The 26,003-nt window shown below is 37.2% G+C and overlaps 1 protein-coding gene across 2 annotated transcripts in view; it reads right to left on the bottom strand.

Moving 5' to 3' along the window:
• Window positions 1–24,286, bottom strand: part of CGNL1 (cingulin like 1) — a 40,254-nt gene extending 15,968 nt beyond the window's left edge. For both annotated transcript variants that reach the window (XM_066328515.1, XM_066328516.1), the window contains exons 1-9: window positions 22,695–24,286; window positions 22,074–22,168; window positions 21,055–21,148; window positions 20,041–20,142; window positions 19,514–19,662; window positions 18,893–19,028; window positions 16,925–17,137; window positions 1,499–1,705; window positions 1,075–1,179 (exon numbers count right to left, since the gene is read on the bottom strand). In XM_066328515.1, coding sequence (XP_066184612.1) covers window positions 1,075–1,179; window positions 1,499–1,705; window positions 16,925–17,137; window positions 18,893–19,028; window positions 19,514–19,662; window positions 20,041–20,142; window positions 21,055–21,148; window positions 22,074–22,168; window positions 22,695–24,272 — 2,679 coding nt within the window. In that variant the 5' untranslated portion in view covers window positions 24,273–24,286. The remainder of the gene's footprint in view (window positions 1–1,074; window positions 1,180–1,498; window positions 1,706–16,924; window positions 17,138–18,892; window positions 19,029–19,513; window positions 19,663–20,040; window positions 20,143–21,054; window positions 21,149–22,073; window positions 22,169–22,694) is intronic.
• Between the last annotated feature and the right edge of the window lie 1,717 nt (window positions 24,287–26,003).

Genomic DNA, 26,003 nt, shown 5'->3' with positions numbered 1-26,003 from the left:
GCTGTTGTTATTTTTTCTTTTTACTATAATTAGCTGAACCATGAGAACGTGCTGGTTAACACAGTCTTTTCTTCTCTTTTAATCCACTTAGAGACAAGTTCCATTTTCAGATTTTCAGAACAGAAATGTAAAATTTATGCTGAAGACAACAGGGGAAAACATCTATTCAATTAAAATGTGGCACAAGCAATTTGCATGTACTTCACTTTTGAGTCTGACTTGTTTAATAGAATCCCTTGAAATTTTAGCTTCTAAAAGCAAAACTAAGAGAATTCTAAACTAATACTGTTAAAATCAGTCCTTCTTGGGTAAAAGGTGAATCACAGAGAAGAAAAATTAGGTTTGTAGCTTTTGCAGACACAAAATATGAGGTCAATAAGAACAGTGATCTGAATTTTCATGCCATCTGAATCACCCAATTTTGACTCACACACAACGCTGCCAACACCTCTCTCCACTGCTCTGAAGTAGATGCTTTTTCCACATGTTTAATTTCTGGGCTAATCTGAGAGAAAGCATAACCTTTCCTGGACACTGGGTAGACTAAGGAGCAAGGTGGAAAGAGGACTTCATTCAGAATTTAAGAGGCTACAGATGCTAGTAATATATGCTAAACATCTCTGGTTTTGGAGTTAAATATTCCAGTTCCATACAACATTTGCAAATAAGACAGGATCATAAAAATAGAGAAGCAAACATCCTGATATTTGTCCATTAACAATATTTTTCTTTATATTCAAGTACAGCTTTCTATTCTTTTACATGTGAATACCTTCATGACTTGCATGATCATTGAAAATAAAGATTTATGAAACCTTAGGCAGTTTATTTGGCAATTAATTTCCTCAAAATTTTGCTAGATCCATGGAAATAGAAAAAAAACACTTCAGCAAGAAAAAAGTTTTTAATTTGATGAAGCTATGATTTCAGTATACATTTGAACAATGAAGTGAGGCCTTAACTTCAAAACAAAGTGTACTTCAAAAGAATGAGATGTAACTCTACAGAAAGCAATAGTGACTCAGGTAAACAGAAAATTTAAAATTGAAATTACCAAATTCTTCTTGTTCTTACCTGCAGATCTTCTAGCTGGCTTTCCAAAGCTGCTTTTAACACTAACAATTCTTTTCCCTCTGTTTCAGCATGTTTCAAAGCTTCTTCTAATTGTTGCTTCTCTTGCTGCAATGATGAAATTTGATACATTCAGAAACAGTAGCCAGGCTTTTAATCTGGCAAGTAAACTGAGCTGTAAAGACTTTTCACTCCGGCCTGTCACTGATTTCTCCAGTCCCAAGGGGTGCCTTGGCTTTACCCTGGTCCTCCATGAGAAAATCTTTCCTACACATCAGCAAACTGCATCCTGCTTCTTGGCAACCTGCTGGTTTTTACCTTACCCTTTCCTATGGCATTGTCCATCCCCCTCTTGGTCAGTTTTTATCCTACAATGAATCCATTGCAAAGAGGAAGACTACTGAAGGGGCTTGTTTTCTTAACTTACCTCATATGTCTTTAATTTTTCCTTCACTGAATTTTCTTCTCCTTTCATATTATCGATTTGTTTGTGCAGCTCCTCAATTTTTCTCTCTAGCTCAGCAAGTGTTCTCTTCAATCTTTCATTTTCCTCAATCAGCTCTTTGACTTGATTTTCTACATTATTTCGCTCTTCTTGTGCAGCTTTTTTTTCACTTGCAAGGACAGCAGCACTCTAGTAAAAACAAATTATGTCATGTTTAAAAAAAAAAAGAATTGATGCTGTTTTCCAACAGGAGTTCCATAAGGCATCACAGCAAATACAGCTAGGATATAACATTGAAATATCAACAGAGACTTTAATATATAGCTTTTTTTCTTCTTGGGCATATCAACAGATAAAGTAAGAGATGATACTTGAACCGTGTCATGCTTTTCATCTCATATTTTGTCCTTAACATCTTCCTCTTTATTGCCCTAAAACATTTTATTACCAAATCACATTGTTAGATAATTCCAAGTAAACTAAAAAATACAGGAAAAGCCATATGGACCTTTGAGGAAGAATGTATTTATGAAGAGTGTCTTCCACAGCTACACAAAATTTAGGCAGCCTGACTCCCTGATGATCCCAAGCGCTAACACGCAACATACAACATCCATGCAACTATCAGTGGGGCTGCTGAATAAATGACAGATAATACAAAGAAATCTAGACACTAAATAAACAGTGGTGGTTCAACTTGTATTGAATACTGAGTTCAACTTGTATTCAAACAGAATTGTTTTTTTCAGAAACTCAAATCAATACATGGTACAAACACAAATTATAATAATGAACAATGCATCACAGCTTGTGGCACTGGATTTTCGGCTTGTTTTTTACAGGGCAGCTGACTGCAGCATGTTACTTTTCATCACCTTACCACTTAGCCTGTAAAACACCCTACCATTTGCTGTGGGAAGCATAAGTGGAAGTATCTGTCTATATTGTAATACTATTCATACTCTTGTTACTCAGACCAGGTATGCACTCATAAACATTTAATTCTGTAAAGAGCAGGAAGGATTTAATCTTTGCTCTTCACTGACTTCTCATTCAGAATTCCCTACAAAGAACATAAAAGAACCCAAGATATAATGGGTGGTTCTTGCTTCTGGGCCTTCAGGGGCTGATACAAAACAATACTCTGTACAAATCTGGTTCTTTAGTGCAGCCTCACTGTCTTCTACACCAAGAACTTAAACAGCAAGAACATCAGAACAAATATAGGAATCAATCTAGACCAGGATTTTCTCTCATGGCCATGGCTGATGCTTACAGGCAAAAAGAGGAAGAGCAACTATGGGGTAAGCCTTTCATCATTATACACTCCCAGCTCTCACTGGTTTTCTTCCATGAATGTACCATCCATTAATTTCTCTAATCCTTCTCAAATCCATTTACACCGTTGGCCTCTACATTATCTGGTAACAATACATAATTACACATTCATTACTGAAGCACATTTTTTGCATGTGAAATTGTGTTTATTAGGGTGAAAACAAAAGAAATCCTATCAAACTACTCAGAAACTATTTTGTGAAATATTTTATGAAAGCATGAAAATCACTTTTCATTTATGCTATTTTTGATTGTTGCTTCTGATCTTCCCCTCTCCTTTCCCAAAAGGAATAAGCAAAGTTATATAAAAGGGTGTTTACAAAGAGTGCCCTCACTAGACTGTTTTCTAGCAAGCAACAGCTTTAAAATCATGCAAATTAGATAAAGCGGTAACTCAGAAAACACTCAGACTGTCTACAGGGTCAATGAACTTATTATACAAAAACTGGCAGCATAAGCAGGCTGACAAGTTCTGGTCTTTTGAAAATCCTGAAAAAACTTGTTCTTCTTAGTACATGACTAGTTAAAAGCTCTGAAAAAATCTCTGTCGATGCTTTAAATTTTCACATACTGAAATTTCAATAGCATTTATATATTCCTTTAATTTTTGCTTTCTGCATGCAGCAAAGTTACTAATTAGCAAGCACTCCACCAGTGGCTCCTTTTAGTCTCATTTCTCCTTTCTGGAGCTGAGTGAAAGCAGCTGAGGCATGCTGGGGAGTTCAGGGAAAGGAATGTTGATTTGTCTGTTCTTTTTCATCCAACTGCCTACATGGGGCTGCACAGTAAGAGAGGACTGCAGTAGACCCACATCAGACCTGGAGATTCCACTACATCTACCATGGTTTGCTCTACTTTCCCAACAGAGGAAGCAGTATTTACTTACACATGGATAAACACATGCACAAAAGCAAACAACCCAACAACCACCCCCCAGAGAGATCCATATACATAAATAAACACAGAAGTAATATCTATCTATATCTATATATATGATTTAACCGAAGAGGTTCAAAATTAAGTTCAGATTACACTGATGCCATCATATCTAGAGATCTGCTCCAGCCTGCTTTTTGTTTTAAGTGTCTTAGGATACAGACCCTAACATTAAACTATTATTTGCTCTCCTTTTCCACTACATATTTCAGTAAGGAGCAAGAAGTTAGGTGAATACATGTATAATGTAGAGAAGTGTAAAGGGCAAGTTGTGACTATTGTTTTTATTAATCTAATTTAAAATCTTGGAAATAAATTGGATATATAAACAAAACCTTCCTAAAGTTACAGCTGATTGAGTGACCAGCACACAGCCAGCAGATTTTCACAGGTCTCTAATAACCTTGGCATCATCACAAGGGTTACACCTGCCCAAACAAATTCTCTAACATGTTAAGGATAAAATTCCTTTCTTTTATACACACATCCTTTTTCAAGATGGTAAAAAACTCTCTTGGTTTATAGGGAGCCGCACTGTATTGTAGCTGGAGAGTGAACATTTTTCTTACTTATATTCTGGGGAGAGTACAAGGAATTTTCTTCTCAGTGTGGTTTCACTGTACACATTGTTTCAACATCTTTTCAACTTGTTTCAGACAAGACTGAAAAGAAACACAAGAGTATCTGTCTTATCAGTTTACCTTAAACAACTGGACTACACACATAAGGCATGGAAGACCACCCTGAGGATATCATTCAGGAGGACACTAGACAAAACAATCCAAAAGTATCTTCAATTTGATAGTGAAGTTTAAACAAAGTCAAACCATACAAATACAGTTTAGATGTTCCTTGTGTAAGAAAAAGTACACACAGCATCACTTCTCCAGGAGTCAAATTACACAGCTGGATTTAGACAGAAAAAAGCTTATATTAATTTTTCCCTAGAGTACTGAGAATTTCATGCAGAGCTTCTTCACTGGCACAAATGAAGTTTCTGGATTATAAGAGCTTTTGGCAATGTGTGCCATATCCTATAGCATATTACCAGAGAAAGTTAAGGTATCAAAAGTCTCCACAGCTCTTGCCTTGTATTCTCCACTGTTAGTCTTCTCTGGCACCCCACATGACCTTGTACCTCCCCTCTGGGCCTGCTCTTGGTGAACATGACAGCAAAAAGCCTAGGGACCACTGGAGAGCAGACACAATGCACACAAGCACTGAAATGCAGTTCTGACAGACCTTGTAGCAACACCATTAGAGGAGAACCTGGTGGAGAGAGATGCCTGTCCATATATTGAACCCTTACATAAGGTTCAGGCCAGCAGGCATCAAACCACACACACCACTGCTGACGCACAAAGGGTTGGTGTGTCCTTTGCCTATGGAGCCCCTGCACACGGGCAGTGTGCTCCAGCAGCCCCACACAGCCAGCAGGCTGACTGCTCACAGACGGGTACAATTTAACATTGGTACAGTTTAACATTGTCATTAGACATGGCTCACTATACTCTGCAGAGAATTTACCTAACAAAACACAGAAGATATGAAAACCTCTGCATTGAAATGACAGTGAAATTACTGTGTATGTTGATAAAGACTGAATGGCAATTGCTGTCTTCATAGGCTAAAACTGAAAGTGGCAACAATGAGGACAGTTTAAACTGTCTAACAGTATTTGCCAGCAGCCAGGAGTAATCTCTGGGGTTCTGCCTGCATGAGCAAGGATGCATATTTTCACTGAAATTTCAGGAACTGGCTCACACACTCAAAAAAAGAAGTTGAAGGCTGTTTGCAAGAGCATTCAGTTGTGGGTTAGAGTGATGAGGATGAAAGAAAGAGGAAAACTGAACACTGAAGGTGTAGTAAGTACAAATGAGGAAAAAGCCAGACAGGAAGAGATTGTGCTGTGGATCCATTTCCCTCAGTCCACAAGTGACCTGTTTGTAATGGTGCTGCACATAAACAGTGTGAGTTAACTAATGGTCCTCAAGGCTTAATGATACGACATCAATTAATGACTCCTGTTGGTGCCCATTCATAAATCCTTTAGATTTATTTGGGGGCGTTGGAAAAGTTTTAGCAATTACTTTAACCAAGTTTATATAATTTAACCCATGGTAACAGAACTAGGTGAAGGTCACAAAGTGATGATTTAAGTTGAATATAAAACATTAACAGACATTGTTAATATAAGAACTTCAGTTCAAAGAATTGTGGATCAGTCTCTTCAGGAAGTTTAAAGGAGATTATGCACATAAACATACAGAGCACAAAACAGACAAAACTGGTTAAACAAGATTCTTGTCAACAAAACCTGGAATGAAATACTGGATATTCAGACATATTTGCCATATTAAGGGGGAAAAAAACCAAAACACCTCTGCAAAAATTCAAGGCCCTCAAAAAACAGGAGGAGAGGGAGACAATTTTATCAAGAATTGAAGTGAGCTCTTTTGGATCTTAAAATTAATATATGGGAATTCAATTTTGCCGTTTCTTCCCTATGATAGAGAGAATGTTTATTTCTTTTTAGTCTCACTTACTAGTTGTGGCAGCATGCTTTAGTAAACCAACTTCTTACTGTTACTATTTACTGTATTGTATTACAGAATTAAATTTATGTAAGTAAATACCCTATACCGTTTTGCTTATTATGCTTATGAACTTGCATTGATTTTGTCTTTCCTCTCAATCTGCCTGTCCTTGCTCTGTCTCCCAGGACATTCAGTGCCTTCTAGTCCCTACATTTGGACTAGACATTCCAAATGACTAGTCTCTACATTCAGATATTCATCTCACTCTCTGAAGGAACAATATCTCTCTTAATAACCACATCATTTGAAGACTTCTTAACCACACTCATATCACCTTCTTATTCATTACCTTTGAATCCACTGAATATTTTATTATACTTTCTCGAATTTGATCATGTTTAAACTCCTGATTAAGACTGTCTGAGTCTTATCAGCAAAACTAAGCTACAGAGATTAGGGAGAAGGAGCTGAAAATGGGTTGCAAATTGCTGGAAAAAGCTGAGAATGAAGAAAAAGAAGCTTCTCTAAAAGAAGGAAAACACAGATTTACAGAGAAGTTCCCACAATACAAAGTCCTCTGTGACTGACTGAAGATGAGCTTCTGCATTCTGTGTTGACATTGTGCCACAGTACACATACAGTAACTTTGCTTATTAGTCCAGCAGTGGACTCAAACCAAATAAAACAAGTTATCAAATCCTAAAAGAAAAATACACCAAAAAAAACCCAAAAAAACCCCACCACAACAGTTGCTGGACCACAAAAATAGATTATACATGGCAGAAAATAATCCATGGTGTTCAATAACCACTGACTTTTTAATAGGTCTCATACATTTTAATACTAAAGCTTAAAGGATTAGTCAATGAGCTTGAGTAGTTAAGAGTTTACAGCAGAAATGAGTGAGGCAATAAAGAGAAAGTACAGTTTCACAGCTAAGGTACCCAAAGCAGCCTTAGAGAATCTGGAGTCTGTTGTTGTCTCAGCCAAAGACCTCCCGAGGCAAGTCACTCAGCCAAATCTTTCCAGAGGATCAATAACTACATGATCCTTAACTTCCCTGATGTTTGAGACGCTGAGGTTTGGGTTCCATACATTTGAGTGCACAGTTGCAACTAAAGTCAGCAAAAATTGTACTCTGCATATCTCAAGGACTTGATAATGACTAACAGTGTTAACTTAGGTACTTTAGTTTGGACGTGCACAAGTGAAGGATCCTCTCAACACCAATCTCTCTACCTCTTACTTTCCTATAGTTAAAACAGGGAATAACATTATTTAGAAGATGGCAGCTATGTTGAGAAAAGGAATTAAGTCTGTGAAAAAAAAAAAAAGTCTATAATTCTTCATCCAGAAGACATTTTTAATAGTATGTACAAGCTCCATTTAACTCTTAACAGATGAGAAGAAAGTGAGCAAATGCATGCACACGCACCTATAGATTTACATACAAATATGTGTGTGTATTGTTTCGTTTGGTATGTACAGCTGATCTATAAAGTTTTACCTAGCATAGGTCTAGTTGTCACAGCTGCTGGAGTTTATATGCATGTGGCATTTGGCTTTCAGCTCTAGGCCTGTGGAACATAAGGGAACATCAGCAGTAAAATACATTTGCCTCACCTTCCATCTTGCTCCTTTCAGATGTTTTCCCTAACAAGAAATTAATCTAATAAAGCTTGGCTTCTTGTCCTTGTATATGTGTCCAGAAGTATTTTTAAACATACTAAACTTAGTCAAGACCAAGTTAAAATAAAACAATAAATACTGCTCCAACAGCTTTGCTGCAGAAATCTCAGTAAAGTAAATATATTTATACAGTATTCTACCCTGAACTTTTTTGCAAGCAGTGAACAGATAGAGTGAAAGGCATCAACATCTTTCCCACCACTCATTATTGTGTAAACCCAAAGAAACTGGACAGAACACCCATCAAGGTCCTTGAGATGCAAACGAAATATTCAGTTTCAACCTGAATACAGAAAAAAATACTTTTGGATAGGAATGCAGAAAATATTCTGTGGCTCCACACCTGTTGTTTTTTTTTTACCACACCCTCAACACTGGCAAAGACATGAGAGAGGTTGTGTAACTGATCATTAAAAAATACTTTTGGCTGACTTCAGTGTTTTATCTGGTGAAACTCCCCTTTGGCAGTGACTACGCACTATGGGATCCTTGGAATCCTTTTACAAAATAAAGGAAGACTTAAAGAGTGTGGAAGTTAATTATCTCATTTGCCATGTATTATAAACATTAAATTTTGGCTAAATCCAATGTTTCTCTGGCAAAAGTCAGTAAATTCTTCAAAAAACTTTCAAAATTTCTTTTCAGAATCCAGTTCAACTGAATATCAGGAATTGCATGTCCAGCTTTGGGCTCCCTAATCCAGTAAGGACATTGAGGGGCTGGAGCAGGTCCAGGCAGCAGAGCTGGGGAAGGGTCTGGACCGTAAGTCTGATGAGGAGTGGCTCAGGGAGCTGGGGCACTCAGCCTGGAGAACAGGAGGCTCAGGGGTGACCTTATCGCTCTCTACAATTCCCTGACAGGAGGATGGAGTGGGCGCGGGTCGGTCTCTTCTCCCAGGAACAGCGACAGGACGGGAGGACGTGGCCTCAAGCTGCACCTGGGGAGGTTCAGGTTTGACATTAGGAAGAATTTCTTCTCAGCCATCGTGATTAGACACTGGAACTGGCTGCCCAGGAAGGTGGTGGAATCCCCATCCCTGAAGGTGTTTAAAGAAAGACTGGATGTGGCACTTGGTGCCATGGTCCAGCTGACACCGTGGCGTTCGGTCACAGGGTGGACTCAATAATCTCAGAGGCCTTTCCCAACCTAATTGATTCTGTTATTTTGTGAAAACTATTTCAACCAATTAACTGTTCTTTAACAGCCATACTTTGAATCTCCATTCAAAATGATCTGGAGCACAAACTGGAGCTTTTTAATGAAGTAACAGATTTTTTTTTTTTTTTTTAATGTTCATAATTGTGCAATCTAAGTAAATGACAGGATAATCTTCCAAAATCTTCTGAAAAAGGGAACTGGTGACGCTGCTCACTTCATTCCATTCCTGGTTTAGAACACTTCAAGTATCAAGAGACTGGCTGTTGAAACCAGCTCTGAAGACCCATGGGCCACCTTTTTAGGTTGATGCTGGACTAGTTTAACTTCTTGAACTACATGTAAGAAGCTTCATGTGATTTCAGGGATTCATATTTACCCAGCTCTCTCAGATGATCCAGAGAGGGTAGCTATTCCAGCTGGTGGATGGGGTCTGCCGCTTGGGACCCAGAGAGCCACAGCCACCCCAAAGGATGTCTCGCTAGAAACTGCTCCTTGGGGGGTCAGGGCGCTCCTCAGCTGGCAGAGGGGCTTCTCAGCAGCGGGCAGAGCAGTGATTTTTCAGCAGCTCAGTGATTTCAGCTCAGTGCTCTTAGCTCATGACCTTGTGAGTTTGCCCGTTTTAGCCGGCCGTAGAAAGAGAGAGAGAGAGGTCTCGTGTGGAATTTCCGCAGGTGGTACTTTATTGCAAAGGTACCAGCGAAAGGGTCCAGGGACGAGGAACCTCTGCTGACCAGAGGAAACCCAGGGGTTTTTATGGGACACCAGGGTGGGAGGAAAAGGGTACAGAACCAATCAATTGTAACAGATCTGCATAAGTTCACGAGGGGTCTTGTGGGTCTCCAGACAGGTCGCCGTGGCTGGGAGGTTTGTCTTTGTCTTAGGGGCTCTGTGTGAAGTTGCGAAATTCTTTCTTAACTCCTCAGCTTGGCTCCCTCCAGGGCAAAGCAGCTGGGGCTCTGCCGACCCCCACAGGTAGCAGTGATGGAGATTCCAAATATCTTTCTATTGTCTTTTCTTCTTCTTTTTGTATATAAAAAAAATAGTTTAAATAAAACTAGATGCTGATTTCCTTATGTAATGCGCAGGTGATTTCCAAAGACAGAAAAAAACCCCAAACAATTCTACACCCAAAGACTGAAAAAGACAAACACAGTGAATCTCCACATAGGGACAACTATTTAATTGTAATCATTATTAGCTCTTCTGTAAGGGGAGCTTCTGAAATCAGTATTATTCAGCTACAGTCATCTTGTTTTCAAAGTTCATGAATGCAAATAACAGGTCTTTATTTCTGCTTGTAACCTGTGCTTGTAGTTCTGGCATTTTTATCCACTGTTTACCTTTAGGCAAATCTTCTGACCTCAGACACTATTTCTTAAAGCAGTTGGAAGCCTTGGAATGATAATAGAGTAACCATAGGACAGCATGGATAATTAAATCTCATATCTCTACAAAAGGAGTATGAAAATTCCTTAAAAATGGGCTGTTAGGCTACCAACCCACCCAACCCATCTTATCTACTCTCCCAAAAAAAAGTAACAACAAAACCAACAAAACTTCTGGAAAAAAAACCCTAAATGGCTGCACTTACTGTTTTTTTATCTGACACTATATTAATTCTTCCCATCATCCCAAACGAAGGCCTCGCCAACTTTAACACGTGGCTGTGTCTTTAGAAGTTAACAAATTTTAGTTACCTATTAAAAGGGGTCAGTGGTTTTTTTCCTCTCTTAGCAAGGTACACTGTAACCAGCTTAAATTTTCTGCTGTACTTCAAGAGATTATTCAGTAAGCAAGTGCACAAATTTACAAGCGAGTCAGACTGGTCTCCCATTTAATTTCAGCTAGAGCCACTCTACTAACTCGTTAAAAGTTCACTGGTGACAGTTTAGAGAAAAGATTTGTTTTCTTACAAGGTCATTTTCACTGCTTGAAATGCTACCATGTCCTTAATATTACTCCCAAAACTATTTAGCTTTTAATTTATGAGATGTAATGAAAGATTTAAATACTTATATTTGAAGACTGAGAATGAAGCCCTCTTTTACACACAGCATGTTAAACAAAATTTTCCAATTTAGGAATGACCTAATGTTTATATAAGTTATAAAATCCAGGGCCAGGAAAGTATTAACCTCTTAACCAGTACCTGCATCAATGTTATATTATCCCCCTGGCTATGTATCATGACATACTCAGATTGGCTTATACTAACAGTCTTTTGAAGGTCAGAAGTTGCTGGATAGACTGGAGTAAAATATTAACTAACTCTGTGTTCACGTTGTTCCCTGCTGTTTGACAGAGTCAAACACTTCCCATACATACACAAACAAACATACTGTCACGAGACCAATCACCTGAATACATAAAGTGGCTTCTACTAACAAGGATTAGAGATCCTCCTGATGGCACTAAAGAAGTACCTGGCTGTACAAGCTCTTGCCAAGCTTTAGAAACAAAGAAAATGAAAAATCACACAAACAACCCCCCTTTCCCAACCCAGACCTACTGAAATAGTCCTAGTAGCAGGGGAAGGTCCACAATAGTTAAACGACCTTTACAGATAAACAGGATTAGGATTTTTTTAATCCTATAGATGTGGTCCAATCCAATTCAAACACAACTTTCCCAGACAGTTTTGCTGAGAAGCTTTCTTGACTCTAGATACAGTATAAAACCCACTCAGCTGTAGTTTCATTGTACTGTCTGCACCCATACCCACCAATGTACCCACCAAATAAATGGAGGACTAAACTGCACAGAAATGAAGGACTAGAGAAGGTGGAACTTAAAGACACAGTCACCAAGTTACATATTCAGAATGCTTTAGAGGTACATTTTATTTTCTTGTTGACAACACTAATATTCCATAATTTGTTTGTTACTTCATTAAATGGGTCCTGAAAACATGCATGATGCTATTACCAATTTCCTTTCCATGCCCAGAACAGACACAACCAGCAAAACAAATCCAATCTGTCCCCCAGATTTTTCATATATGGTTCTAAAATTGGTGTTACCAATAATGATACCTCTTTAAGGAGTGTCTGCAGCTTTCCTTCCACCATCACACTTCTGTCTGTGTACCCTCCCTCTCTTTCCCCTACTCCATCTGTGTTTGTACCATACTGAAAATCAATCAGAATCTTACCAGGCTTTTAAAAGGCTGGTAAAAGAGAGCAGAAAATGAAAGGGGGAGAGGGGTTAGGTCATAAAAGATGAAACAGTGACTTGGACCAGTCACTCCACCATTTGACTCTGTACACAGTTTGGATCAGTTACCAATCAGCTTCTAGAACTGAAACAAAAAAGTGTTATTTCAACATGGCAAAAGCTGCCTCAGACAGGCAGAGAAAAGAAAATACCCACAAGTGGCATTTCAAATCCTAGATCACCTACTCTAAATCTTTTTCAATTGTTGTGTATCTTGCTTGAGGTGAACATACCAGCCTCAGACACAGAATTCAGAATGCAGATTGAGATGAGTTATGGATGTATGGATAAGAGCACATAACAATGTTTTCCAAGTAATTCTTACTATATCATTTGTTTCTTTTATTGCTGTCAAGACCACGGGGTTTTAACATGATTTATTATAGCCCTGAGATTTCACCTCAGAGCAGAACGAGGTAGCCAGATCCTATTGGGCTTTTTCCAGATCATGTATAATTTTACAGTTACATACATTAAACCACTTAAAGTACCAAAGTGACTTTGCAATGCTCCACACTTACATCTTCACTTTTCCCCAGGTAACCTGGATAACCACTGTTCACTGTACAGCATTATCCAAAATAGGTTCTCAGAACATACTAGATTTAATTATGTTTCATTTCACATTTCAGCTATGAATTCCAAGCCATTTCTACAAAATGGCATACAGAGTATATATCTCAGTATCATCTGTAATGCTTTAGCCAATTTTTAAGTTTCTGCTCTATATGGGAGATTTTTATTAGCTTTGAGGAAGACACATCATATTATCAGGTTAAGTAGAAAAAGGTTCAATAGTTACTTTGCATTTCAAAGGTCTTTACAGTTTGTGCTAGACTCACTTAAATTAACACGATGGGAAAAAAACAAACCCAAAATTTCTTCTCATATATAATACCCAGAGATTATGTTATAAAATTATATTTTTTTCTTATCTTAAAGGAGGACCATTTTAGTTCATAACATGTGCGGAAGGCAACCACTGTCTTTTGCTGTTCCTACCTTTGCTCTGGTAAAATTCCTTCTCCTCTTTAATCAAAACAATCATATGTAACACAGACACATGTTAATGGTAATGTGATCACCAGCTTCATTGCATTCTTAAATGTGTTGATAAATTAATCAGCTCTAAACTGAGTGTCTGTTTTATCATTCTGAGACAGATAAAAGTGGTCAGACATATGATATGCCAAATAAATCAGTTAAGGTCAGGCTTAGATAAGCCTCTTCCTAACAGGAAGATTACAGCTTTTTCAGAACAACATCATTTGTTCAGACCCCTTCTCTAAATACAGATGTAAATTTGAAGTGCTGTGCAGTTTGCAACTGCCCTCCTGAGTTGATACAATTTCAGTGGAATTTGAACAGTACTAGTTGCAATATGCTACAACCTTTTACCTGCAGCATTATATTCCAAAAGATATTTCCAAATTTTAATGAAACATTGGCACTTCATCTACAGTGACAGAGCACTCATTGTTAAAACAGTACAATTCTGGACTGCTGTGTTATAGAGAAATTTTTCTACGACATTAAGAACTGGAGTACAGTTCACATTAGTCTCTGTTCTAACACTTGGAGTTATGGAGAAATCTTTTCTTAATCATAAAGACATTAATTTTTTATTTTATTACTAAATTAAAGGCAATTGTTACCCCACAGAGGTATGTTATGGAAGAGTAAAGCTTTTTCTATTGTCAAATGGAAATAGTCTGGTCTCAGTCTCAATAAACAAGGAAAAAAAGTCAAGAATAGTCACAGCCATCTAGAGACCACCATAAGCAAAAGACATAACACAAAAATAAGTTTAGAAGGTAAATTGCAGCAAAGAAAAATAATACCCTAATATCTGTGACTTTCTATAAAATTCTCTATTAAAAATATAGAAACCAGATAATGACAACAATAAAAACCCAACAAAAAAACCCCAAACCAGCACCATATTATTGAGCATGAGAACAGAATCATAATGACAAACAACCCTGCTCTGTTCTTCTATCAGATAACCTTGAGTATGTTTCTAACATTATTTGCAAACAGGTCTATGTGGCATTCTAATCACACAGACTAAACACACTGCACATTACTTGCCAACCTATCTGATGCCTCCAGCAGATGAAAATTCTGTTGATTTAACATTGGCATAAAAACTACTTCCTTTCTCCATGCAAAAACTTCCTTAACAGCCTATATATCACAAAACACCTTTATTCATTGTACTAATCTGGATGATTTAGAAGCAACATAAGTACAAACACTCTTGTACATAGAGGTGCTAATACAGCCTGATCTATCAAACATCCATATCCACATTTTTTATATGACAAGTCACTATCACAGCATTTACACTGTTGTTTTGCTCATCAAATTCAGCAGAATGGCCCTTCCTACTAATCTTTGATGTAGGTTTCTTGTTTCCTGCCATCAGGTATAGATTTTTCCAGCTTGCAGTAATATTTAAAAAAAAAAAAAAATTAACAGGCCAAGTAGCTTCAATTGCATGTGTCTTCTGGGCATTTCAGATTAATTATAAACCAAATAATTAGCAATATATATATGATCACAGCAGATCAGTCAGGAAATGTCCTGCAGAGAATGGTTATACTTTCTTGATAAATGATGTATCAAACTCGACAACTAATTTCAGCCAACAGGCATAAAGATAATGCTGTGCTTCAAGAAGTCATTGAGTACAAATACTAGCAAGATTATTAAAAAAAACCACAAAAAACAAAAAAACAAACAAACAAAAAAAACCACACCACCATCTTCCAATTAAACATGTGAAGTTTTACTTCAGATAAACCCAAAAATTTCAACTCAAATGGGAAGAGAACTGGTACTTAGACCAAATAAATACATTTCACTTTTGAACATCCTATTAAATTTACTATTAGATAGACTATGTCATGCAAGTAAATAAATGCTACTTATAAATATCTCTAAACCACAGCAACTCAGTCATAGAGCCATTTCCCAGACTGTGTTATTGTTATGCCAAACAGACTACTCTTTCATTTCTTGTCAGTCGTAATTACAGTTCCATAATTGAAATACAGTAAATTACCATGCGCTAACTTTGAAAGATGGTTCATTGAGGTTGAGCTGTCACTACAATTACTGTGTAATAAAAAATGATAATTTAAATGTTCTACTTTTCTCTCAAAGAAAAAAAATTAATTCAGTTCATGCAGCTCAGACAAGTCAAATATCTTCATGATGATGTAAAACCAAGAGAAACAACATATTTAAGCAAAGCTGAACAATTCCAAGTACAGGTCCTAAGCTGCATAAACAAAACAGCATTTATAAAATTTTCTAGCCTCTGAAGAAAATTGCACATTTAAAACAAACCTCTAAAAGGATACTCTTTCATTGGAATTCAATCATACAGTACCTATCCAGCACCTTCCACATGAGCTCCTACTTTCCTCATAGAGCATATAAAGCTTTGGAAACTTCTTTCCAGCTTCAAGCTTAATTTTCCCTCAGTTCTGTGTTATGTTTTAGGTCACGATCAGCAGGATAATTACAACCCACCTAAGACCAGTGTCAGTAACAGACATAAACAAGCATGGATATTTCTAAGCATAAAACCGAGCCTACAGTTCTGACACACTGGTCAAGCACAGTTTGCCTGGAGAAATTTTCTCAAACATATGAAAAATAAAATGAGGGAATACAGAAAAGATGCAAAAAGCTGTCACTGTAAAAAGAATGCTCCACACTTTAACAGTACTGTCCCCATACCAAAAAAATCTTTCAGTATGTTCCTACCTGTTGTCTCTACAAAGAAAAATTCACAAAGGACATCTTTTGGAAAACAATAACAAACACGCACATCTGAACCTGTTCCATTCTCCCTCTCACAAAGACTTCCTGCTGATGCTGGAAGAGGCAATTCCTTCAGTTCTGTTTTCTTCCTGTCTGATTCAAAACACCCAAACCCCTGCTGTTTCCTTGTGCTCACACTCCTTTGACCATTCAGTAAACAAAGTCAAGTTCAATAAATGAAAAGGACACAAAATAAACCACAAAACTCCACATTGAAATTGAGAAGTTGAATGAACAAGGTGGAACAATGCAGCCAGGGAACAGGATATGACACAAGGAGCTGAATGTAGGAACAGTGGTCTGCAAAGAACTGCAGAAAACTGCTAGAAGTTATTTCAACAGTATGACTGGCAAAGTACTCTTCAAGGGCATCCTCAAGGTTTTGGTGATTCTGTTTAACCCTGACATTCTCTGCACTATACTCCCATCTATTCTCTCTCAAAGTTTGCAATTAAGCAAATGCAAGTAAATAAGCGCTTGAAGCAAGGACCTTCAGCTGTGACAAACAATCAAAACATTAGATGTGTACAACATAAAACTTAATTCTCATCAGCCAAGAATCTCCCAGCCTAAATCTCTGCCTATTTTGCTAAGAGAATAATAGTATCTGAAAGCATTTGGTATACAGAAAATAGGAGTATTTGAAAGCATCTGAGAGAAGTAGGATCTTTCCCTGTAAAGAAAATTGTTGGCACTTACATACCTCTGTTGCTTTCTCCAGGCTCTGTCGTAGATCCAGCAATTCTTTATCATGTTGCTCTTTAAGTTTATCCATCTCTGTGTCATGGCTGGATACCTCTTCTTTAAGTGCTCCTTTCAAAGCTGTGAGCTCTCTCTCTCTCTTTCTCAAAATCTCTTCTTGTTGATCTTTTGCTATTAATACTTCTTGTAGATCCTGCTTCATTTGCATCAGCTCCTAAAGCCCAAAATTAAACACAGCTGTGTGTCAAATAGCCCCTGTGGATGTTCTGTTTATGTCTCACAGAAAGCAAGCACATAAGCTCCCAAAGGACAACTTTCTTTCATACGATTGATTATGACTGTTTCATATTTTCTACAGCTTTTAGAGTAAGCTAAAAATTTGCTCAACCCTAATATTCTTTGAAGTATAACATATAGCTGATGTTTTATATAATAGGTCAACATATCTGATACTGCAAACTATCAAAAGATTTTAATGGTGTATGTTATGCCATCTGCAAATAATGCAGAAGTCACTCCTACATTGTGCTTTCAATAGCAATGAGATAGATAAGAACAAAGACAAAGCATTTTTCCCTCAGTTGCAAGAGAAACAAGCTCAGTGATAATTCTTTGCTTTCTTTTCTTCTGGAAAGAATAAATAAATGCTTCTTCAAGTGCTGAAGACAAAACAAGTGCTTCCCAACCCAGTCCATGTCTTCACACCCTTCCTCCTCCCACCAGGGTAACCCCAGAAGTCTTTTCTCCCCTCCAAATTGCTGGGAAGGAACTGGAGAGTCAGTGGAACTGAAGACTAAGGATGCATACAAAAACACAGAATTACAGAAACAATCAAAAATGTATACTGCTTCATGAATTCTTAATTTGGTATTTCTCCAGCTGTGAATAATTGTACTTTCAAAGAGAATGCAGGCTTCCCTGCATTGAAGGAAGATCAGTACATCTAAACCACTCCTGACACACATCACCATCTGTCATTAAAAGCCTACAATGGGAGGGATCCTATCACCATCCCAGACAGCATCTTCCTCTGTTTAATTAGCAGTACTAACAGAAACTTTTACTAATACTTTCTTTAAATTTCTGGAGCCAAGTCTCTCATTTCTCACCCTATCTCAACATAACATAGAAAAATTGATCACTACCGCTTTTACAGCAACATTGTGACTCTTCCCTCACTTCTCTTCAGATTAAAGTCCTTCTTCAAAGGTAATGTTTTTCAGTACTACCATCATAATTTGTGATATTCCCTCACTTATGTTCAACTTTCAATTACAGTGCCTGAGATTTAAGACAGTCATTTAAGAGTCATCAAATCTCACCCATACAAAACAAGGTAGTTATTCTACTCAGCAGATCTGGCATGCAAACATCTTTAATATTTCTGCACTGATACTCTTACACATCCTTATCAACGAATTTAATAAGCTGTGTTCTCTATTTCATCATCAGTGTATTAGTATAACCAGAGCTACAGCCAATTCCTCTTTCATTCCAAGGTGACAGAAACCCTGTAACTCTTGTTCCTCTCCAGACTCATCCCTTCTCTCTCTGGTCCTACCAATAGAAAGTCAACAATTCAGAGACTACTTTTTTGAGTTCTTTTAATTTTCTTAGCTGAATCTCATCTGCCTTTGGTAAGATATACATCTTCTTTAAACTGATCTTCCCTGCTCTGACCCCAACTCCCAATTGACTGAGATTATTGTCTGATAATAGTGGATAACTCACCTGCCTGTTAACCATTAAGTTATCTGTTCTCCTGCTCCATAAAACAATGGTACTTACACTCTGTATTCCTTTTAGGGTTAATATTGCTATCATAACATGCTTTCTTAGGTCACCTACTAAGAGTATATTGTTTTGGATCAATAGCAGAGGAAAAGCAAAGGCAGTTCTTCCACCAGTATCACAGTCTGCTCTTCTCATGCAACTTTTCTGATCTTCCTTCTGATACTTCGAAACTAACCTCAATCAGAATCTCTTTCTCCCCTTCATCCGTGTGTTTTGCATTATCCAGTTCATCATGCATCTCAGAGAGCTGGTCTTGAAGATCTCTGATCTCAGTCTGGTGTTTTTCCTGCTCCATCTTCACTTGAAAAAGCCTCATCAGTAAAAATCAGACAGAGTTTTTTTTAATTTGCAGAAATATTAATTTGTTCATTCAAGTACTAAAAATACACACATTCCATGCTGCCCACAAGAGAATGGGATATAATGAGGCAAAAAAAATGTCAGGATAAAAATGAGATCTTTCAACTAGGCATTTAAGTGGGTTGTTGTATTTTATTTCAGACCTGGTACTCTAGTCATTCAAGTGTTTCCACATTTCAAAGACTTGAACTATATATTTTGACCATGAAATATTAAAAGCAATTTGCATTAAGAGGAAGATTATAAATTCAGCAATCTTTCTCTTCCTTCCAGATATTCTAAAGACATGACTTTTCAAAATGGTAAAATTATTTCCTACAGTAACAAATGTCATTTGTCTGGTTCCATCAACATTCTGGAGACACAGGTACTCTTAGTCTAAAAGGTTTAAGAAAAGCTATAAATTTCAATGATAACTTTGCTAGAATTAACTCACTCCTCCAGGTTTTGTCTGAGATCCTTCTCATTTTCTTCCAGCTGCTTTTTTAAGGCTTCCTTTTCACATATACTTTGATCAAGCTGCAACTGAAGATCTTTTAGACTTGCTCGTGTAGCATCTCTCTCTTCTTTGGAATTTTGCTGATTCTGAATTTTGTACACCAAAAGTTAAGTAAAATAATAGACAGCAGCCACATGATTAAAACAGTTTTTCTCTCAGTCAGTGTCTGCCTTGCTGCAAAACAGATTAACATTTACCTCAGAGGATACCTAAGAAGTGCTTTGTGAATGTGAAATAAATTCACTGCTCCAAACTCCTTCTCAAACACTAAGAACAGATTTGTTACAAAGGGTAGCAATGCTATCCCCAACCACCCTTTAAATAAAGTGTTTTCAGGAAAAGCACAGGTATATCTGGATTAAGAAGAATATGAAGCAAAAGCCATTCAGCTGGAGAATCAGTTGTCACTTATTTGAAAGTGTATTTGAAATAATCAGAAGCTTTATAACAATAAAGTGCTGTACCCTAATTTCCAGATCCAGTTTTTTCTCTAACTCTTCCACTTTCCTTTCAAGTTCTGCTTTTTGTTCCACCAATGCTTTTACTTCAGCCGAAGAATCCGAAACCTACAATTAAATAGAGACATTTATTCCCCCCATGCCAAGATGTTCTTTGAGAATAGTTTCTTTTTTTAATCCAAAGCAAAAGCTATAGGCAAGACTAACAAAGAGGAGCATCAACTGCCTGAGCTCACCAGAGGTTTTTCATATAGGTCAGGCCAAGCTAAGATTTTCAAAGAAACCACTATTTGGTTTTCATAAAACTTCTTGGTAATTGCTCAAGGCATGTTGACAATGAACAGGAAATATACAAATGTAAAGAAAAATTAAAAAAATTCAAATTAGGCAACATATAAATCAAATAATGTGTACTTTGGGCCAATTTTAATAAGATATCACTGATTATGCAAAATGGACATCAGAGGAAAGCATGCCCATATGTTAAGACAGATTTTCAAATACCTTTTCCAGGTAATTTTCTAGGACATATTTGCAAATAAATAATGCTGTCATCAATAACAAAAGCTACATGAGTCCCTCATGCTATGTCAGTCTCACTGAAATCAAAAAATTAGCACTTATCCCTGCAGATAAATTTTATCTTTACCCAAGAAATTTTATGTGAATTTACCTAACATTTTTCTTCACTGCTCCAAACTCCTTCTCAAATACTAAGAGATTTCTTAAAAAGGTTAATTGTGCTGGGAGCAACTACACTTAAAACCTTCTGAAAAAGAACAGGTAAATCTAGATTGAAAAGAATATGAAGAAAAAAATTTTCATTTTTACTAATTATACCCATGATAAAATAATAAACAATAAGCATTTAATCTTTCTCATACCATCAAAATTAAGCCATATTCCTGAGGGACTACATGAATAGCCTAGTAAAAGTCAGTAAGAGAATTCAGATTTTTAAGGCCCTGTGTTAATATTGCACCACTTTGAAACAGGCCAAGCAAATTAAAAATTCTTTACCTGCGTCTTTCCAGCAGCTCTTGACTTTAAAGTCTGAATTTTCTCAAAAACCAAATTCACCTTCCTCTTTGTTGCATCGTCATTATCAGGACTTCTGAAATAGACAGTACAAATAAGTAATGATATGATTGAAGTCACTATTTTGTTAATATCAAACCAAATTCAGACCATCCAAACAAATAAAAATCTCCACAAAACCCCCCCAAAATAATACAAACAAATCAGAAATTATCTTAACTATGATTTACTACAATCTTTAAAGAGAAGAGTTAAAATTCTGTGTTCCACATGTTTTCTAAAAAGCCAACCAAACAAAAAAGACCACTGAACTCTTGAAGTGCAAATCTCTTCTGTAAGATTGTGTCTGTGGAAAGGCAGATATTCAGCATATATATTACTCATATTGAAATAAGTACTTAGTTCTAGGTTTTAGAAGTCCTGACTACTGCACCATAAAATAACATTTAAACAGGTCCCAGAACCTGCTATATCAGGAATGAAAAGAAATTTAAATGCATCATGTAGTCTTAATTAATTCAACCTTCCTTTACTTTTCAATAAGTTATCAGTAGAAAATACCAATTTACAGGTGCACAAAGTATTAAAAGCACAGCGACAAGAGGGCTTCTGTCAAACCTTAGGAAATAACACTTCATTGTTGTTGTTGTTTAAAAAAGCCAAAGGCTTAAATTTCCATAAAGTACTATTTGAATTCTCCAATAACCTCTATTTTATACAAAGTTTAATTCCAGATGTATTTAAAAGACAAACCATATTCTGATTCACAAGTTTCAAATCCATTTAATCATATCCTGTACAATACCTTATGTAAGTCCTGATAGCCTGGGTATTTTGAGATCAGATAATGCCTTAGAGGACACAGCTGAGATACAGAATTGTGAAAGAGATGTTTCATTTAATTATAGCTTTCACTTTACTGTTTCACATTTCAAATGTAACAGAAGACAAATATTGAGAAAATACAGTCTCCTATCCAAAAGTGACATATGTTTACTGACCCTTCCTTAAGGTAATTGTAAAGTATCTGCTTAGCAGTCTCTTCATTTGTTTGCTGTGCAAGATCTTGCTGGCCTTTTAAGAGATCAGGAGTTGCCTGAAAGATAAAGTGTCAAAAGATAATAATCCTGTGAGAGTCGTAAATAAAAACAGTACAATTGAACTTCTCTATTTTATCCTATTAATGAAAACTTTTATGTACCATGGACCTGAAGTTCTGAAAGATCCACTGGAGTTTTGGCTTATTGCAATAAGAAATCATACTCCACACCAAAAGAAAAAGGAAAACAACTTGATTTTGCATACATCTCTTTCTATATTCTACTTTTGTTCGTCTGTGCTTAAGAATCTTTATAACATCATTTACAAGAATCTATTTAGCCTCATCATTTCCCTTCACCCATACCAAAATCAGTTTGGTTTACAATTACAAATTTCTATACTTACAACAACAGAAATAAATTATATTTACAGATTGTTCTCCAGAACAATCCCGTTTGGAAGTATTTATTGTATGATGGGAGTTTGTTCGAATGAAGACTAGAAAAATACACAATTAACAATATGGCAGCTTTTGTATGTTAGAGTGCGAAGGACAGTTTAAAGAATAAATTCAAAATTACCTGTATATTAGGGACAGATGAACATGTTTTTACAGAAATCTTCTTGGCTCCTGATTCAGGTGTAACTGTAATTCGGTTTGGCAACAACAAAGTAGAAGTTACTGTTTTAACTTCCTCTCTCTTACTCTGTCCTGGGAGCGTAGCTGACCTACCCAAACTCTCTGTATCTGTTCCATTCTGTTTATGGTGTTGCAAAGAGCTGAAACTGCTGCTCTGGGTGTCTTTACTGGGCATTTGCAGTTTTCCAATACTTCGAGCAGAAATCTTGGTCTCTTTGGAAGGTGACTTTTGATCTCTGGACAACTGCTTGTGAAGGCAAACCTTAGATGGTCTCAGCAAGTGCTCAGTTGACTTACCCAAGCTTTTACTGAATTCACCTAAATAATCTGAAGTTACATCAAGTCCTAATGACAAGGCACTATCAACGCTTCTTGATCTTTTACGATCATCTGGGTGAATTCTGTTCCTTTTTCCTGACCTGCCTCTTCTGTGAGCATCAACTTTCTTATCAAACTTTTCAATCAGCTGATCTACTCCTGGAAGTGAACCAGTATCAATGTCACGACCCGTTCCTGGCAAGAATGGAATGTATCTCCTGTTCTCATGCCGGTTCACGTTGTCCGCGTAGATGGCGTACTCTTGGTCATCCAGTAAAAACCTGTACAAGGAATTTGCAGAAGTGGGAGTCGCTGATGACGACGAGGATCTTCGGGAGTCAGTCAAAACTGGCCCAGTTGAATCCTGCCTGCGGAAGGGAAGAACATCTGGTCTAGGTCTCTTTGTCTCGGGGTAAGCAGTGGGACTAACACAGGGGGATCCTTCTGCAGGTGAAAATGGCTCTGAAACACACACGTCGCTGGGGCTGATTGTGCTAGTGGGACAGTCCTGCAGCTGCTTATTTGGATCTTCTACTGACCTGTTGAGATGTATTATTTTTGAATTTGCTTTGGTTGCCTCTGCAAGGTATGTATTTGTTTTTGGTAGGGACACTACTTTAGATGAGGAAATCCAAGGCTTCGCTTCAGTTTTTTCATCTCCAAAAGACTTAGATTTACTGCACACAGAAGACTGGTAATTATCCAAGTTCAAGTTATTTTTTTCAGGATCATAAGGCTGCAAAAGTTCAGGATGTCTTTGAAAATTCAGCAAATTTGAGGATTTCATAGTTTCATCTTTAAAGTCTGGCATCCCACTTTCCTTTTCATTCACATTGGTTATCTTCAGTTTTTTAGGCATAGAGGGTTGCATGTGCTGTGTTCCAGTAAATTTTGTATGTTCACTGATTTTGTTCTCTAACTTAAAAGCAGTATTGGAATCCGTGGCTGGCTTGTTTACAGTCTGAGGAATGACCTGCTGTTCTTTTCCAGGAGGAGGAGGATTTTCTGGCAAACATCCTTCTGTATTGTTCAGTACTATGTAAGGATGTCCATCGATTCCTTGGACTCTAATGCTGACACCGTAAGACCCCGTCCTGGAATTTTGCACGTTTTTAGTTTTTTGAGTCTCTTCACTTGCGAGTTCAAGAGTGACTTCATAGTCCTGCTGCATGTGCTTAAAACCAGGAAAATATGGTTCCATGTCTATCAAAGGATTATATCTGAACAGGAGAAAAATTACAAAATAGTCATTGTTTTAAGTAAGTTAGGTTATTTCATTAATTACTTTATTCCACCATTCAATGTGACTATGAAGACTAATGGCAACACGCAGGGAAATCAATATCCAAGCTCTATCAAGCCTAAAGCGAATACACTGTGATACAAAGACAAATGTCAGACTGACACATTCTGGATCAATGTAATGTTATTTTACAAATGTTACCTTCACAGAGTTGGTGCTCATTTGCTTTGGAATCAGGTGACTTCAAACATAAGCAACGTTGATACAATTTTTTGAGTCAAAGCATGACTTTTGGGTATTTCCTGAATATTTATATATTCAGGAAATAAATATATACTATATTTACTGAAGACTGTGCCTTTCACAAACCAATGATCATTTCAAAGCCAGCATTTAGTACCAGCCACATTAACATTTAAACATAAGCCCAGGAGAGCAAAACACAACCTGACAGGTCTTAGGTTTTATGAGTTTCAGGTAACTAAAGCATTGCAAGGAAGGTCAATATCCTCATTCCTTTGAGTTGTGGATTTTACGTACTTGGGTTTCAACATTTTTTTCTAATGACATCTGAAAATAAATGACCTTTTTCATTTATTATCTCATTGTCACCCCATTCTAGGAAAGAATAAACTTTCCTAGAGATTAATTTAAGAATCTCCCAAATGCAAGCTAGTTCCAAAAAACTCCGGTTGCTATTTTAAAACATGATACTTTGTTGAGCAACAGAAATGAAAAAACACTGCTAGTATTTCCAAGGCTGACAGTGCCTTTTTCAGATCCAATGGGGATGCTAACTCCAGCCTATATGTGCCAAAACTGTTTCAATCTAGAAAACAATGAATTCAACCCTACCTGTGTTTTTATTGTTAAATGCCATTCTTTCTTTCTCTAACAGCTGGGTTTGCAGGCAGATTTGCTTTACTGCCTGTTGCAGATTACGAGCCAACTGTCTAAAGGCAGAGGCAGTGCAGTGACAGTATGAGCTGTGTCTATGAAAAATGGAACACAAGACTGTGAGACTGAGGGAAACCTGGAGGGAATAAACTTTTGAATCGAGCTGGGAAATTGAGTCATCACTGAGGCCTGACAAACCCAAGATCACTAAGCGATGGTAATCAGCAAGAGCAAACTGAAACAACAGGATGTCTCATGGAAAAACAACCCTCTGCAGCCAGTTTCACTCTCCTGTCTATCTCAGCATGAGCCACCTCCCCCAGATATTCTAGTCAAGAGCAGAGTTCTCATTTTTTCCTGACAGCGAATTCCATCCAATTCTTCCTCCTAGCAGGAAAGCTCCCCTCAAAAACCTCTTCCTCTCTATAAACCAACTCCAGCTCCTCCTCAGCAGCAGGCTGATAAGTTGAAGTCTCACATGGCACATTTGCATGTGAGTGAGAGAAATCCCTGATTTACACATAGTTGGCAGCACCCATCTGTAGTGGATGAATGTGAACATCTTTACAAAAAGCTCTCCACTCAGCAAGCCCAGCCAGATTAGAAATGCCACTAAAACAAACTAATGAATATATTAAACTCTACGCTACACCTTCAAGCTGTATTAACTGACCTATAAAAAGAGTAAAGTTTATCTGAATTTGTTAATAATGGTAACAACTAAAAATATAAAAAGGAGTCAATAAAAATAAACCTAAAAGCCAAAAAATAAAAAGGGTTTACATCAATCAG

This window comes from Sylvia atricapilla, chromosome 13 (genome assembly GCF_009819655.1).
Source record: "Sylvia atricapilla isolate bSylAtr1 chromosome 13, bSylAtr1.pri, whole genome shotgun sequence".
NCBI classification, from domain to species: Eukaryota; Metazoa; Chordata; class Aves; order Passeriformes; family Sylviidae; genus Sylvia; species Sylvia atricapilla.
Note: the sequence above shows the minus strand (reverse complement) of the source record. Positions and strands in the feature narration are given on the sequence as shown.